General features: G+C 36.8%; 1 protein-coding gene across 6 annotated transcripts in view; it reads right to left on the bottom strand.

Annotated features, from left to right (window-relative positions):
* Positions 1-15,117, bottom strand: part of Ate1 (arginyltransferase 1) — a 124,916-nt gene that overhangs the window by 20,442 nt on the left and 89,357 nt on the right. For all 6 annotated transcript variants that reach the window (XM_085841263.1, XM_021166981.3, XM_021166982.3 and 3 more), the window contains one exon: positions 11,285-11,405. In XM_085841263.1, coding sequence (XP_085697389.1) covers positions 11,285-11,405 — 121 coding nt within the window. The remainder of the gene's footprint in view (positions 1-11,284; positions 11,406-15,117) is intronic.

The raw sequence follows: 15,117 nt of genomic DNA, 5'->3' as shown, positions 1-15,117 counted from the left end.
CCAGGTGGTTCCCTTTAGACCTTTTGTGTTTGCATTCCTCTGTTTTGTGTAAGATTCCGGTTACCTCAATCGTACCTTGCGAATGTCACCCAACTTCCTTTTCTTTTCTTTTTTTTTTTTTTTTTGGTTTTTCGAGACAGGGTTTCTCTGTGTAGCTCTGGCTGTCCTGGCACTCACTCTGTAGACCAGGCTGGCCTCGAACTCAGAAATCCGCCTGCCTCTGGCTCCCGAGTGCTGGGATTAAAGGCGTGTGCCACCACGCCGGGCTCTGTCTTTTTCTTTCTCTTTCTTTCTATTTATTTTCTCAGGCAAAGACAGGATCTCGTCGTTACAATGCTGCAGACTGGCTGATTCGTAGATCAGTTAAAGGTCGGGTAAGTTTTTATGATGGGGCAGTCAGAATCGAAAGGGAAGGGTTTGTTTCTGTTGGTCTTCAAGCACATGTTGTCTGGAAGAGGCCTAAAGGTTTCGGATAAATCTTTACAAGAATTTTATGATTTCGTGCAAAAAATCAGTCCCTGGTTTCCAGAGGAGGGAAGCTTAACATTAGAAGATTGGAAGCGTGTAGGTAAGGATATGAGAAAGTTCTATAAGAAATTGAACCGTACAGGCAAGAAAGGGAAAAGGCTAGAGGAAAGTGAATCAGAGACTACTGACAGGGAAGGTAATGTTGAATGGAATATTACTGAGGGAATGAGAAAGTGTGAATTTAAGGGGAGAAGAGATCGTTTTCGCAGCTACCAAGACAGCAGTGAGGAGGAGTCTTTAACTATGGCACCAGCCACCCTTAGACTGAAGCCAAAGCCGTGTCGGCTCTTGGTTTTGATGCTGCCGTGGCAGAGGTGAAGAAGGGAGTGAGCCGCAATGGGAACCTTTGCCGTTAAAAACCCTTAAGGATTGGCATCAAACAGCAAAGGCTACCCTCGCTCCCGGAGATTTCATTCTCTGGAGAAGAGTATGAAGAAAGGGCAAGGAAGTTAGCTCAGGAAAGATCTACATCGAGAAATGGAGCTAAACCCACCGTGCCTATGCTTCTTGGGCAGAAGGACTATGCTAAACCTGCAGCACAGCTGAAAATCCCAAAGGCAGTGTTAGAGAAAATGAATCAGATAGCTGTATCCAGCTGGCAGAGTTTACCTCCACCTGGGGCTAAGTTCACAGTCCTTTCAGGAATTAGGCAAAAGCATGATGAGTCTTATGAAGGTTTTGTGGCTAGATTGGAAGAGGCAGTTTCTAGGATGCTTCCCCCCTCGGAAGGAACTGATATATTAAACAATTGGCTTGGGAATACGTGAATACCTTGTGCCAAGACCTAAACAGACCAATCCATAAGACAAGTTCCCTACAAGATTATATTAAAGCATGTGTAGACGCCTCACTGGCCGTAATGCAGGAGATAGCTTACGCCACAGCAAGGAAAAGGAAAAAACTCGGCGCTACGTGTAGAATTACATGTTTCAGTTGTAAGAAACCGGGGCACCTGAGAAAAGATTGTAAGAATCTCTCAGGAAATAAGAAACGTTCCTTCAGGTCCCTGCCCGCGATGTGGCAAAGAAAGTCATTTAAAAAATGAGTGTAAATCAAAGTTTCACAAGGATGGTACTCAACTCACTGAAAAAACAAAGACAAAAAACTAAAGGGGCAGTCTCTTAGCCCCGTTCAGAAACTGTGGAGCTCATTATAGGACACAGCTCCAGTTATAAGAAAAACTTCAAGTGGTGGATTCTGATACTTTAAAATTAAAAGTTATGGTTAAATTATGGTTAAAGTATAAAAAAAAACTTCATAAAGGTCAAAATATAGGTTACTTCTTACTGTTACCTTATTTATAATTTCCCAATCCTACATTGTGTCAAAAAATTCGTAGAAAAGGCTTTATTAAAAGTTAAGAAATCATTTCCTAAAACATATATAATTCATTTTGTCAATGGTATTTTTGTTGGTTGCAGAAAATAGAGAGCGTTTTTACAGATGGCTATAAAATATTTGACTAAGTGTGGACTGATGATGACTTCAAAAAGATTCAGCATGGTAAACTTTTAGGCTAATTGAGACATTTAGTGTATAGAGATTGTGTGTTTTCTCAAAAAATTTGCCCTCAGATTAAATAAATTAGAAGTTTTAGATGCTTGCCAAAAGCTGTTAGAAAATTTTAGATTTTAATCTTGGTTTGACAAGCTGCCTCTTACAAGCAAGAAAGGAAAGGAAGGGATAGAAGAAGATGGATTTTAAAGCTCTCCCAGGAACAGAGAAAAATCGGGGACGCCCTGTTTTGTTCTCTCTGGCCCCTACAGGAAAAATCTCTACCCTCTTTCTATTGTCTATGGTTGGTGCACCAATCTCGTGTCAATTCATGTTTGTCTTTTGTTTGTCTGAATGATTGTCTCGTTGTCTGAATGACTGACTGTTTTATGTTTCATGTTAAAAAGAATAAATAAATAAATAAATAAATAAATGGTTAAAACTTTACCTGCTGATTCACTCTCAGTTTACACAACTGAGGCTGAGAGGCCCCTCACTTTAGCCAAAAATCAAGCACAGCAGGAGAGGTCCTACTAAAAAACTTGTCTTTAAAAATAAGGAGTCTGCAACCTCTTAGTTCTAAGACAAATAAGCTGATAGTTGTTTTTCCTAAAAAATTCTCTACAAGTTTGTGATTATTGTGTTTAGCAAATTACAAAGTGTTTTTTATCTTATAGTATAGGTATATAAAGTAAAATTCTTTGATCTAAATTTATAAGATTCGTGTAGCCACTTCATTTGGTTTTTGATTGGTCTTAAAGGTATAAATATGATCTGCATATCTTGGTCATAGAGAATTGGCTTATAAGTTATTTGGGTATGATTAAAAAGGTATAACACTGGTTACAAAGTTAGCTTAAGTAGTAACTCAGGGCTAGAGTCATTTTCAAACAAAAGCACCTGGCATAAACCAGCCGAGAAAACTAGTCCCCTAAAGATACTTCTAAATTGAGATAATATTTTATGTAGTTCTTATCCTAAAAAGTAGTCTTATAGAGATAAGATTTTTTTTAAATGTGTCTTTAATAGAACATTAAAATTTGCACTGTCATGCATTCATGTATTGACAGCCAAATTTCATAACGTTATAGTGATGTTTCTAGTATTGATCTTAAAAATAAATAAATAAATAAATAAATTGTTTAAAATTGGGTTTTGCTTTCCAAAAGTTATAGATATATTCTAATATTACAACGGAAACTTAAAAATTATGGTTAAAATTGCCAGTGTCCCATTGACTGCAGTTTGCAGTTTGATCAAAAGCTTAAGATTTTTAACTCACCCAAAATTAATATTGTTACAAGAAAAATCATCTTATGAGAGTGCTAATGGTGCTCACTTTGGCCATTCAGCCATACAAAGCAAGGCAGAGTTAACTAGATATATTCGTCTTTGTGCAGAAATTAGACCCTCACACAATCAGTTTGGCTATGGTTGCGGCCTTTCGGGACCATAAAAGGTTATAAAAAAAAGTGTTTAAGGTATACATCATCTTAAAAAAGATTGTCCAAAATTAGAGACATGGATAGAGAGTTAAATTGTTCCTCAAAAATCGGTCCTCGTTACAGGAGGGCCAAGATGCTCAGTTTGGAAAACATATACATTTGGGTTGATACAAAGCTTAAAGCAGCCTCAAAGTTTGTACAAAGTTTCTTGGTTTTGCAGACTGCCCTAGGAAAATTCTTGAAACTTCACCCTCCCTGCCTTCAGGGAGATTTCTTTTAGATAAACATTTTTTCTTTTCAGATCTACCCAGGTGTTGTTCATAATAAAGTCTAAATTAAAGATTTATAAAAGGTCAATCGGGCTTTAGAACTTATAAAGGCATTACAAGATAGCTTACCTACTTCATACAAAAGTATTATAGATTTGAAAGTTTATTATTTCCTTTTCATCCTGTTAACTGTAAAGAGTTTACTTCTAGTGAACTGGTGACCATTAAAGATTTTTGTCCCTAGGTATGGCTAACAGAGCTTTATAATATGTAAGAAAATTTTATTGTCAGCTTCATTACAAAAAGCAAAAAGTTTAAATCTTTCAATGTATATTGTTTCCTAAACAAAAAGTATTTTATTAGCTAATGCCTCAAAAAAAAGTTTACTTCAAATCTTTGTTTTTCACACAGTGAGCCTTAAAGTTCTGGAGAGTAATTGTTGCTTCATAAGATTCAGAGACAATATCTTTTTTAATATTTAGGGTTTTTAGTTATACTAAAAAATTGTACAAATTTGCTTCAAAATTTTATTTTCAAAAGCTTCCAAGAAATGTTAATTGAAAAAGACCTCACCTTAAACTCACCACAGGAGAACCTAAGCCTTTATTAGGTGCTATCAAGTGAGATTCAAATTAACTAGTGAGAACCAAAAAGGCTTTAACAGAAAGTAGAGGAAACTTCTACAATCTATTGGTATCAATTGTACTTGGTAGTAATCAAATATTAGCTACATATTCTAGTTATTGTTATTAAATGTGTCTACAGCTATTCTTTGACAAAAAAAAATTAATGTAAAATCATCCTTCTTCACCTTAAAGTTTTAACATCCTATTATAAGGCTGCTGTGGTGCTAATTAAGAATTAAGAATTCCTTGTTCCAAACAACATTGGTTATTACAGAATATTGATATTTGACCTATTGCTTACCATCATTTTAAATAAAATTGATACTCATCCTAAAAATAAGTTAAAAATTGCTTATATGCATGCTTTTATAGCATACATGCATCCCATTTACTGTATTTTAAAACATCCCTTCTATGGGAGAAAAGTATATGTAAATTGGATCACATGTTTATTCTTTTGAGTTTCCGCCTGCTTCAGCACAGATAATTAAATTATGTGCTGTAGATGGTGTTTTAAAATGTCGAAGATTGCCTAGAAAAGACCTCTTAAGGCAATGTCACACTAAATTTTTGTCACAGGTAGATTATGGACCTTATACAAAAATAATTGGCCATATAATCTCATTCTTTACATCATCAAAATAGTAATGGCTTGAGATAATAATTTGGTACTTAAAATAGTAAATAAATGTGCATGTCATATTGTAAGGATTTGCTCTCAGTGTCCTCAGTTTCTACCTGTTCCACACATTACTGTTAATTCTCGAGGACTTATACTTAATCAATTATTACAAATAGATGCTCATTTTTGATGTTAGAAAAATAAAATATGCACATGTGACTATTGATACCTTTTTAGTCTTTCTAATTACAACTGCTTTAACAAGAAAAGCAACTAAAAGTATAGTTAGTCATTGCCTGTGTTGATTCCTTCTGCTTGGTATTCCAAATCAAATTAAAACTGGCTATTACAGATAAGCCTTTAAGATGTTTTGTCAACAATTTAATGTTACCCATGTTACTAAGATTTTTATAATTTTCAAAGAAAGAGTACTGTAGAACTTTAAATTTATATCTTCAAAAAAATTTTAAATTTAGATGCAAAAAATCTCGCTGAGTGTCTATGGTACCCTACAATCAGGCATGCTCATAAGATAAAGGGATCCACTTATTGGCACATGGCATGATCCTGTTCAGATACTTAATATTGGGGAAAGGGGAAGTGTTTCTGTTTTTTCCACAGAATGCTGCAAGAGCATGCTAGCTTCCAATGTGACAGGCTGACCTGTGAGTAAGAACTGACAGTGCCCTGACAGTGGTAACAAGAAAACTGTATTGAGCGCACAGAAAAAGAAAAATCAGAGAGAGCACACACAAGCAAAATAAAGAAACTCTTCCTATCTCTGCCATGGGCTACAACAAGGAGAGCCGACCTGGCTTCAACTTGGAGACAACTAGAAAAGCTGACTCGTGAGGTAGAGGGACTGCTACAAGATTTCATCAGAGACACTGTTTTTGGCCATTCAAGCCAGCTCCTTATAGCTATAAAAGTTTGTACCTTACCTGTATGCTATATTGTTAGATAATTTTAAGAGTTAAAATCGCCAATCTTGGCAAGTCTTTTCATATTCATTGTAATTCTTGTCATTTAACTAATTGTGTAGATCTATCTACTGTTATGATTTTGTTAAAAAGACCTGCTTATGTTTTGCTGCCTGTAAAGTTAGGAAATGTTCCTTGGTTCGAGAATTCCAGATTGCAAACTTTAAAAAGACTAAACAAACTTATTAGACCTAAGAGATTTGTAGCAGCACTGATTTTAGAAATTACTGGCTTAATTGCAATTTTAACTTCTTTTACATTGTCCACCACAGCCTTAGTCCAGCAACTGCATACTGCTCATTTTGTAAATGATATGCATAAGAACATTTCCATAGCTTTGTCAGAGCAACATATTATATAGATAATCGTAAGTGAACGTTAACGCCATAAAAAATAGTGCTAGCAATAAAACAAGATATTGCTAATATTAAGACCAGGTTAGCTACTAAATGTCATGCTTCTTTCCAATACATTTGTGTTACCCCCTTACCTTATAATCTCATTTACAGGGAGTATGAAAAGATACAGATATTTCTCATGACTTAGAACAGTTAAAGGCGGTAATTTCAGATATTAGTAAAAGTGATTTGGACACTTGGAACATTGAATTGGCTAGAGATTTAAAAAACAACCTAAGTGCATTGAACCCCCTGGATTGGGTTCAATATATATTCCTACTTATTATTTTTGGCATTGTTTTATTAGTAATCGTGGTGTTTCCACTCATCTTTAGAGTGCTCCTGAGGTCTGTAGCTACTACGAGGCGAGACATCCTAAAACTTCAGCTAAAATTAAAAAAAGAAAGGGAGAAATGCTACGCCCCGGTCGAGTCAACTGGACAAGTCGAGAGGCTTAAAAGTCACTCATGAGGCAAAAGAGTTTCAAAGAAGCTCTCCTCCTGGAGTCTAGCGTTCCCTACCCATACAGTAACTTTTCATTCCCGTGTTCCATTCCCACGTCAGTCTAGTGTATGGATCCACGTGCTCTCTTTCAGTATTTTCCTATTATAAGTGCTTTTTAAAATTGAATTCTGACATGGCCTAAGCCTTCCACCAGTGTTCCAACAGTCCTAGAAATGTCCTTGAGCAAGATCATGGGCTTAGAATTCAGCAAGATTGTAAAAGCTAAGTCACTCCCCTACACAGGAATTTACCATCACTAAGGAAGAAGGAAGTTTCAGACCAAAGGAGAAACCAGAATAGATACTATAGCAGAGTTACACCCATACACACGTATTTACAATGGCCTAAGGGGAAGGTGGACTATACAAGAGACTAAAATTAGAACTACGGTAAGGACGAGAAGCCCTTGACCCTGGCTTCTAAGATTAGTGGAGCTTCTAATCTTAGGTGGAGCCCTGGTTGATCCCAGCTGTTATCAATGAATTCTATCCCAGGTGGTTCCCTTTAGACCTTTTGTGTTTGCATTCCTCTGTTTTGTGTAAGATTCCGGTTACCTCAATCGTACCTTGCGAATGTCACCCAACTTCCTTATTGTCCTCTGCATAAAAAGTCTGATTCTAGATTCGAAAATTACACTCAGATTCCACAGGAACTCTCCTGTGTGTGTCTGTTTGTCACTCACTCATCCACGCTTTGCCCACCCACTTCGAGAGACCCCGTTCCACGCAGACACAGGGACCCAGAGGGTCTGCGGCAAATAGGTCCACTTAAGACTTCATTTGCCTTGTTAATAACACTGAGTCTTCAAGACTGAACAGTGCTTTGTAGTTCTCAATGCAGTGGTCTTGAGTGCCTTTTGATACATGCAATTCTAAATAATGAATATTCTTTTAAGTTATTCTAAGTGGATTCTTTTATAATTCATTTTGTTTGCTGCTAATATGTAAAATACAACGGACTTCTGATATTAATTTATGACCTACAATCATGTTTAATTCAGTTATTAGTTTCAGTAGTTGTACAGTGGTTGCCTGAAGATTTTTCATGTACACAATAGTATATTACTTCAACAGGAAATGCTTAATTAATTGATTTATACTGTGTTTCAAACTAGGTAAATATTTAGTTCATTGTGCCCACAAATCTAATTAAGTTTATAAGAATACTTTGTCAGACAATTGAATTAAGTGGGAAATTGAATACATTTATAAAAATTTTAAACGTTAAAATTGAATTAGCATCTTGTAAATGCAATCAAAGGTTATTCAAAAGTCCTTTTTATTTAAATTATTGCTAAAGTTTGAAAGCCTTATACATTGGAAATTTATTTGAAAATAAATAATCTACATTCAGATGTGACAAATAGGAACAAATGTATTTTTAATAGACTGTTATCTTCATGAACTGAATGCCAATTTTTAAAACTTTGAATCCATTTTCCTATAAATTAAAGCCATTCTTAAAATACGAGGTATGAGTTAATACCCGTACTCACACCAACTTGAAAATACAAACTTAGACTTTAAAAACTGAAATCTTTCTATAGGTTGTGATTTTTAGTGGACTGTGAAACTTGCACTGAAATATTTTAAGTCTAATATAGCCAATTTCTAATTTTAAAAACAATGGGATATGTTCTCCTTAAAAGTCATTTGAGAGGCTTCTAGACTCATTCCATTGGATGTTCTAAATTGAAAACAAAATATCTATTTACAATAAAATTTTCTTTAGAGGTTTTAGAAGTTAAGATAGTCAACTCTTGCCCTCATAGTACCACAACACAGCAAACATAGAGGGTTTGCTGCACAGGCTTACAAGTTAAACCCAAGAGGAAGAGGAAGGGGGTAAAAACCAGAGACTGCCAAAGGGACTGAGGGTGGGCATTTTGGAGTCTTATAGCAATCTGGGGTGGGGAAAACATGAGATTTTTTTCTGATTAGAGACCACTGATAGACCTCGAAACCACTGTCACAGAGCATGATGATCAGCTGGGGCACCTTCTGAAGGCACGTGAACCACAGAACATCTGTAGTAAGAAAAAGACGTGGTGATTAAAACAAAACAAAACAAAACAAAAAAGGAAAAAACCCAAGCCAGCAAGCAATATTGCTCACAGGGGGCTTTGTGTTTGTAATAGTAACCCTGCCCCTGAAAGGAGGAGAGTCGCTAACAGCCTGCCAGCTAAAACCTCCAATGACCATGCTTCATAGCAGGTTCCACACATCCAGCATGTAACTGCACTTTAATTTCCTAAAACTGCAGGATATAAGTGTGATTTCAAATACTGTCTGGACTGTGATATTCAATATTGATAAAACTATACTATATTCTCTTCAAAGCTTCAAAGACTCAGCATATGGGAAATCTTCATTTGCTTGAAGGCATTGTTCTCAAAGACGTGTACTCTGACACTGTAAATGAATTCTAAATAATGAAAAGTAACAGCTAGAGTGTCTGCCCTGAGGAACAGGACCCAGAATACAGGAAATAACGTGCGAAGTGAATGTCACTCACCAGAATAGTGTGTCTTCTTATTAACAGTGGGCAACACAAGATTAAGTTGTTTCAGCTATGAGATGCTTACTAACACTTGTTTTGGAAAGAAGCTGTAAGATCTATAAACTGAATGAGTATTGATTTGCATGCCCATTCCATGTGTGGAAATTATTCAGTCACATTTCAACCTCAAAAAATATGGAGCACTTACAGTCTCTTGCTTCTTCTGTAGTAATGTAAACAACATTTAAGAAAGAAAGGAAATTTTATTTGAAGTTAGGGAGTCAGAAAGAAATTTAAGATCATAGTACTATTCAGATGAGAGGAAACTGCTATTAGTGAATATGGAGTAATTCAACAAGGTAGCTTTCAGTATAAGATGGCTGAAGGAAAAATGACCTGAAGGAAGGCACAGAGGAAGATGTTTTCTGAGTAGTGAGACTGTAATTACTGGCAAAAGCAAGCCTCTTGAACGTGATCGCCTTTGGCTGTGGACATGACTCCAAAGCTAACTGACAAATCTCATGTTTGTTTTAAAGTAACATCTGTTTGATCAGTAAACTCTAAGTTAGAATAAAACAACCCCATTCTGATTATCAACTTAAGGGGTAGGATTTAAGTTTTGTCTAGAAAACTGGGGCAGCACCAGGTAGATAAATTGTAACCAATGAATACTAATAGCTAGAGTGTCTGCCCTGGAAATGAGTCAGCTCTGCTCTCCTGTGGCCACTAATTCTAGACAGGGCTCCAGACAAGATTCTAAGGCACCACCATGGTAAGACACTGCACTCTTGATTTCATATCAGCTTTTCAAGGCAACAAAATGTACTCAGGAACCAATTTCATACAACCACAAAAAACAAACAAACAAAACACCTCGTGAGAAAAAAGTGGAAAGAAATGAGCACACTTCTCTCATGTCCCTCATTCCATTTACTCATTCCTTCTGCTGGGCTATGCATGTCTTCCCTTCTGATTCTAATGTAGTACAAATCACATCAGTGGCAGACTCCAGAGACTCAAAGCAAGTAAGCACAATTTGTAACACCAAAGGACTTCACTCTGAGGAAGCCACACAGCAGCATCATATAAGCCACCTGAGAGCATAATGATGCTCTGTATACCAACAGGTACTATACACACTGAGTGCCCCTGTAGACCAGGCTGGCCTCAAACTCTCAGACCTGCCTGCCTCTGTTTCCCGCCTTGCTTGTGGGACAATTCTTAATACCTGGGTCTGATTTTCCTCTCGTTATAAACTCAATAAGGTAAGTCTTACTATACTTTTATTAACAGATAGTTTTATTATGGCATTTTCATATATACACATAATATACTTTGATCAAGTGTGTGTGGGGTGTCCTACTACTATCTTTTGTTACAGACAGTCTCATGCGACTCAGGCTCACCCTGATATAGCTGAGGCTGATCCTGAACTGCTGGGATTCTGGGCATATGCCTCCACACTTGGCACCTATTTTTATTTTAATAATAAATAAATCTGAGGACATTACAACTTCTTAATTGCCTAGAAGTACACATTATGCCTGTTGGTTATGAAGTCAGGCCTTAGCTTAGGGAGTCCATATGTAGTAATTCAGACTAATAGCCAAAGAAGAAGAGCAAATAAAATGTGGCCGAGAGATTTTTGTCTTTCCATTGGTCAAATAAACAAACCAGTAGGCAGCTTTTATATTGTGATAATTGTTAAGGAATAAAGACAAAAATGTCAGCCCTCAAAGCATGTAAAAACTAATCCAACAAGAGAAACACAGGCAGTAAGCAGCAAGAGTACACATGACTTCTTAACTGTTTGTCTTGTTCCCCTCCACCCCCATATGTACATATTCACACACTATATATTAAAATGAAGAGCCACAAAAGGGGCAGTGATGTCCAGCTGGGCTCTGCTCTAGACATACCTGCTTCGGGGTCCTGGTTGAAACGGCAGTACTTGGAGTTGTCCAGAGAAGGCAGGCACTGCTCAATGGGCACCCAGACATACGTCTCAGGACACAGCAAATCAGAAGGTCTATACTGACCCTGGTGAGAAGGGGAAAATAGAAAAAAAGGGCACAGGCATTAGAAACACTAACTCCTGGGTTCTAAGGCTCCAGGAAGCCAGGAATGGTATGATAACAGGCTTAATGTCAACCAAAAAGCTTTGTCATAAATACTAGGCATTTTGTTAGTGATCACAATCATATTTAAAAAGAGACTGCACATAAAGGCTCTCTAAAAGTGACATCACCATTTAGCAGATTATATTGATTTGGAAGCTGAGTTTTTACATTTCTGGAAGAAATCAAGTTGCCTTTGAAAAGCTAGTGAGAACAGACTGAAGCTTCTCTGCATGTAGTAGGAAACCATTCAAAGCCATAGAAAGCAAGTTTTGTTTTCAAGAGTAGAATATGACTGTCCTCAATCACTAACTTTCAAGTTTACAGACTTGAGGCTGATAATATTCATTTCATGCTAATGTTTTAAAAAATACAATCCTAGTAATACACATCTACTAACAACCTAAATTAGAGGGAGTACAATAAAAGCTTAAAAAATAGAAATTCTAACAAAACTTCTGCAATCATCTAACTTCAAAAATTCTACTTTATACTTTATAGCTGGGTGTGGTGCTGTAGGCCTTTAATTCCATCATCCGGGAGGCAGAGGCTGGCAGATCTTTCTGAGTTCAAAGCCAGCCTGGCTTACAAAGTGAGTTCAGAACAGCCAGAACTCTATTATACAGAGAAACCCTATCTTGAAAAACAAACAAACAAGAAAAACAGCAAAAATATACTTTATTAAAATATGTAGAACTATGTATAACACCACACAATATTTGCTGGAATAAATAAATCATTCATTCATGAATAACAGTTAAGAAAGATAATACTTAAGTAATAGTGATACAAACTATAAGAAAGCATTAGTGAATTTTTTCAGAAAAACCAAAGCTTTTATTTTCTTTAAACTTAATGAAATGTCTTTTTTTCTGAATATTAAAATTCAAATTTTATATACAGGTTAAAATTTGTGCAGATATATACATTTTTATAATCCAGTATGAGAATTTGTTTTAGTATACAGAAAGATCCAACCTAATTTCTCTTGTATTTACTCAATAGCTTCATCATGATTTTTTGAATCCTCTTAACTTCCCCTAGTGATTGTTTCTTCCTATTATATAATGAGTTCTAAGCTTGCCATGTGCCAGAGCCACATCGTTTTCAATATTAAATCTTTATGTTATATTTCACTCTCTGATAAATCTAATCCTTTATCACTCCACTTGCAGAATCTCCATTTTGCTTAAATATTCTAGAATTCTCAATTTTGTATAAAAATATGATTGGCACAAATTTAAAAAGTAATAAAACTGGAAGAGCATGTCTTCTTGTAGTGACAGAACATGAGAGAACCCCCATGAATGTCCAGTGAGAAACGTGTGTTACTATAATAACTAAAACCCCAATTGTCCATATGATCCTATTTCTAACTTGAGGCTGAAGTTAAGGCAGCACTGGGAGTGAGGGTAACCAGCCCTCATCTGTGAATCCTGAAAGTTAAACAAAGGACTTTCCCCCTAGACAGATTCCATAAATAAATAACAAACACCAGGAACAAGAGCTAACTGGAATCGATCCACTGGAGTGTCAGGGTTACAGAAAGGTGAAGCCCACGTGAGTTACATATGTGTGACGGGCACACAACCTCAAAGCACCTAGGTTTCACATGGTTCTCAGATCCTAACTGCTCATCGGAGAGATACTTTTGATTCTTTAAACATTTAACTCACTAAAAGATCAGAAATACATTTTGACTTCTTGGTATCATTTGAAATCAAATCTGTCAACTTCATTATACACTATTCTCCAAAGTACAGGCTTCTTTCAATACTTCAAGTAGTCTCTCAAGCCATCAAAGAAGGCAGCTTTATGGCATAAACTGCTGTGAAATACTGCTTTCTAAACTAAGCTGGTTGAGAGGTATGTGAAATGATTAAAGCTCAATTCAGAGTCACCATCCCACACAGGAGAAGCATGGGGACGTGAAAGCTGCCCTGCCTGTTCCCTACTGAAAGAAAATGAGAGATGTTTGCATTAAGAATGTAATTACTTAAGGATTTGGACAGACTTTCCCGTGGTCAGAAGAAAAATATTTAATCAACCTCTAAATATATTCATTCAGGTTGAACAATGAAGTAAAAGCGGATTAATTCTTTCCTGGGGTGCTGACTTTTAGATAAATGAGAAATGTTGAGTTAGCACAGACTTCTGAAGTACTCAGAATTTTGAAAATGTAACACCTTTGACAGCTTATCCCACAGCTCTTTATGGAGTTCTTTCAAAGTGAAGAACACTTCAGAAGAGGAGTGACTGGACTAGTCCAGGTTGCTAAAGAAGAGCTGTATTTGTTCTACATATAGCTGTGATACGCAGTAACTGTCTTACGGCTATTTATAAGGAAAAGAAAGAGACACAGATCACAACATGGCCATATAATATTTCAATCAACTTTACTAGGTTGTCATAGACTAAGAGTTTAGAAAATGCCACAGTTAAATCTAAAACATGTACAAGGAGGAACCCTGCAAACCCCAGCTAAGAACATCTCCTGTCCCACATCTTTAATAAAGACCATCTTTCCAAAGAGGCTGTTTGCTTTGTGTTGGTCAATGTAATGAACAAAGGTATTCTTCTAACTTGCAGGCTTTAGATCATAATTTGAAGAGCATTACCATACTGGTCAAAGTTTCCACCCTATGAAAGAGCCACCAAATAAATTATGTAAAACAGGTACCTTAGTCCAGCAAAAGAATTCAGCCTAAAATCTGCATTCATTTTGATAACCAGAGGTTAAATATCTCACCTTAGTGGCTGGAGAATTTGGTTTTGTGGTTAAAAGCACTTGCTTGCTCTTCTAGAAGACCTGGGTTCAATTTCCAGCACCCATGTAGTGGCTCACAACCATCTGCAACTCTAGTTCTAGGGGGTCCAACGCCCTTTTCTGGCCTCCACAGGCACAGCCATATATGCAGATAAAGTAGTGATCAATGGGAAATCGTAATTCTTTAAAAAGAGCCGTCTTGCTATCTCATCCTCCTCCAATGTGTGTGTAGAGTGTAAAGCACAGCAGCAGTCTGAGGAGTAAAGACTTTCAGACAGGCTATATAGTAGTGCTTCCAATGGAACACAGCCGACAACACAGGCATTCCCCTCTAGTTAAGACAGCTAGGCAGAAATCCTAATTTCCAAGAGCAAAATGGTGTCTTAATGATATGAAGCAGCAACAAGAAATGGTTTAACAAGCCTCAAGCATACATTTTGTCATGTTTTTACTGATGGGATTCATATACTATCAAAATCTTCCCATTAGCACAGGATCCACTGCTTCTTTACTGTTTTCAAAGCTGTATATTTGTATCGAGTCCTAAAGAAACACTACACTCATAAGCCCTCACTCTTACCCCCACCCCCCACCCCAGTGTATAGGAAATCCATTTAAAAATGGAAGGCCTGGGCTAGAAAGATGGCTCAGAGGTTAAGAGAACTGACTTCTCTTCTGAAGGTCCTGAGTTCAATTCCCAGCAACCACATGGTGGCTCACATCCATCTGTAATGAGATCTGACACTCTCTTCTGGTTCGTCTGAAGACAGCTACAGTGTACTTAGATACAACAATAAATAAATCTTTAGGCTGGAGTGAGCAGGGCCACCCGGAGCAAACAGAGGTCTCAAATTCATATTCCCAGCAA

Source organism: Mus caroli, unplaced genomic scaffold (genome assembly GCF_978045245.1).
Source record: "Mus caroli unplaced genomic scaffold, Mus_caroli_1 scaffold_8, whole genome shotgun sequence".
Lineage (NCBI taxonomy): Eukaryota > Metazoa > Chordata > Mammalia > Rodentia > Muridae > Mus > Mus caroli.
Note: the sequence above shows the minus strand (reverse complement) of the source record. Positions and strands in the feature narration are given on the sequence as shown.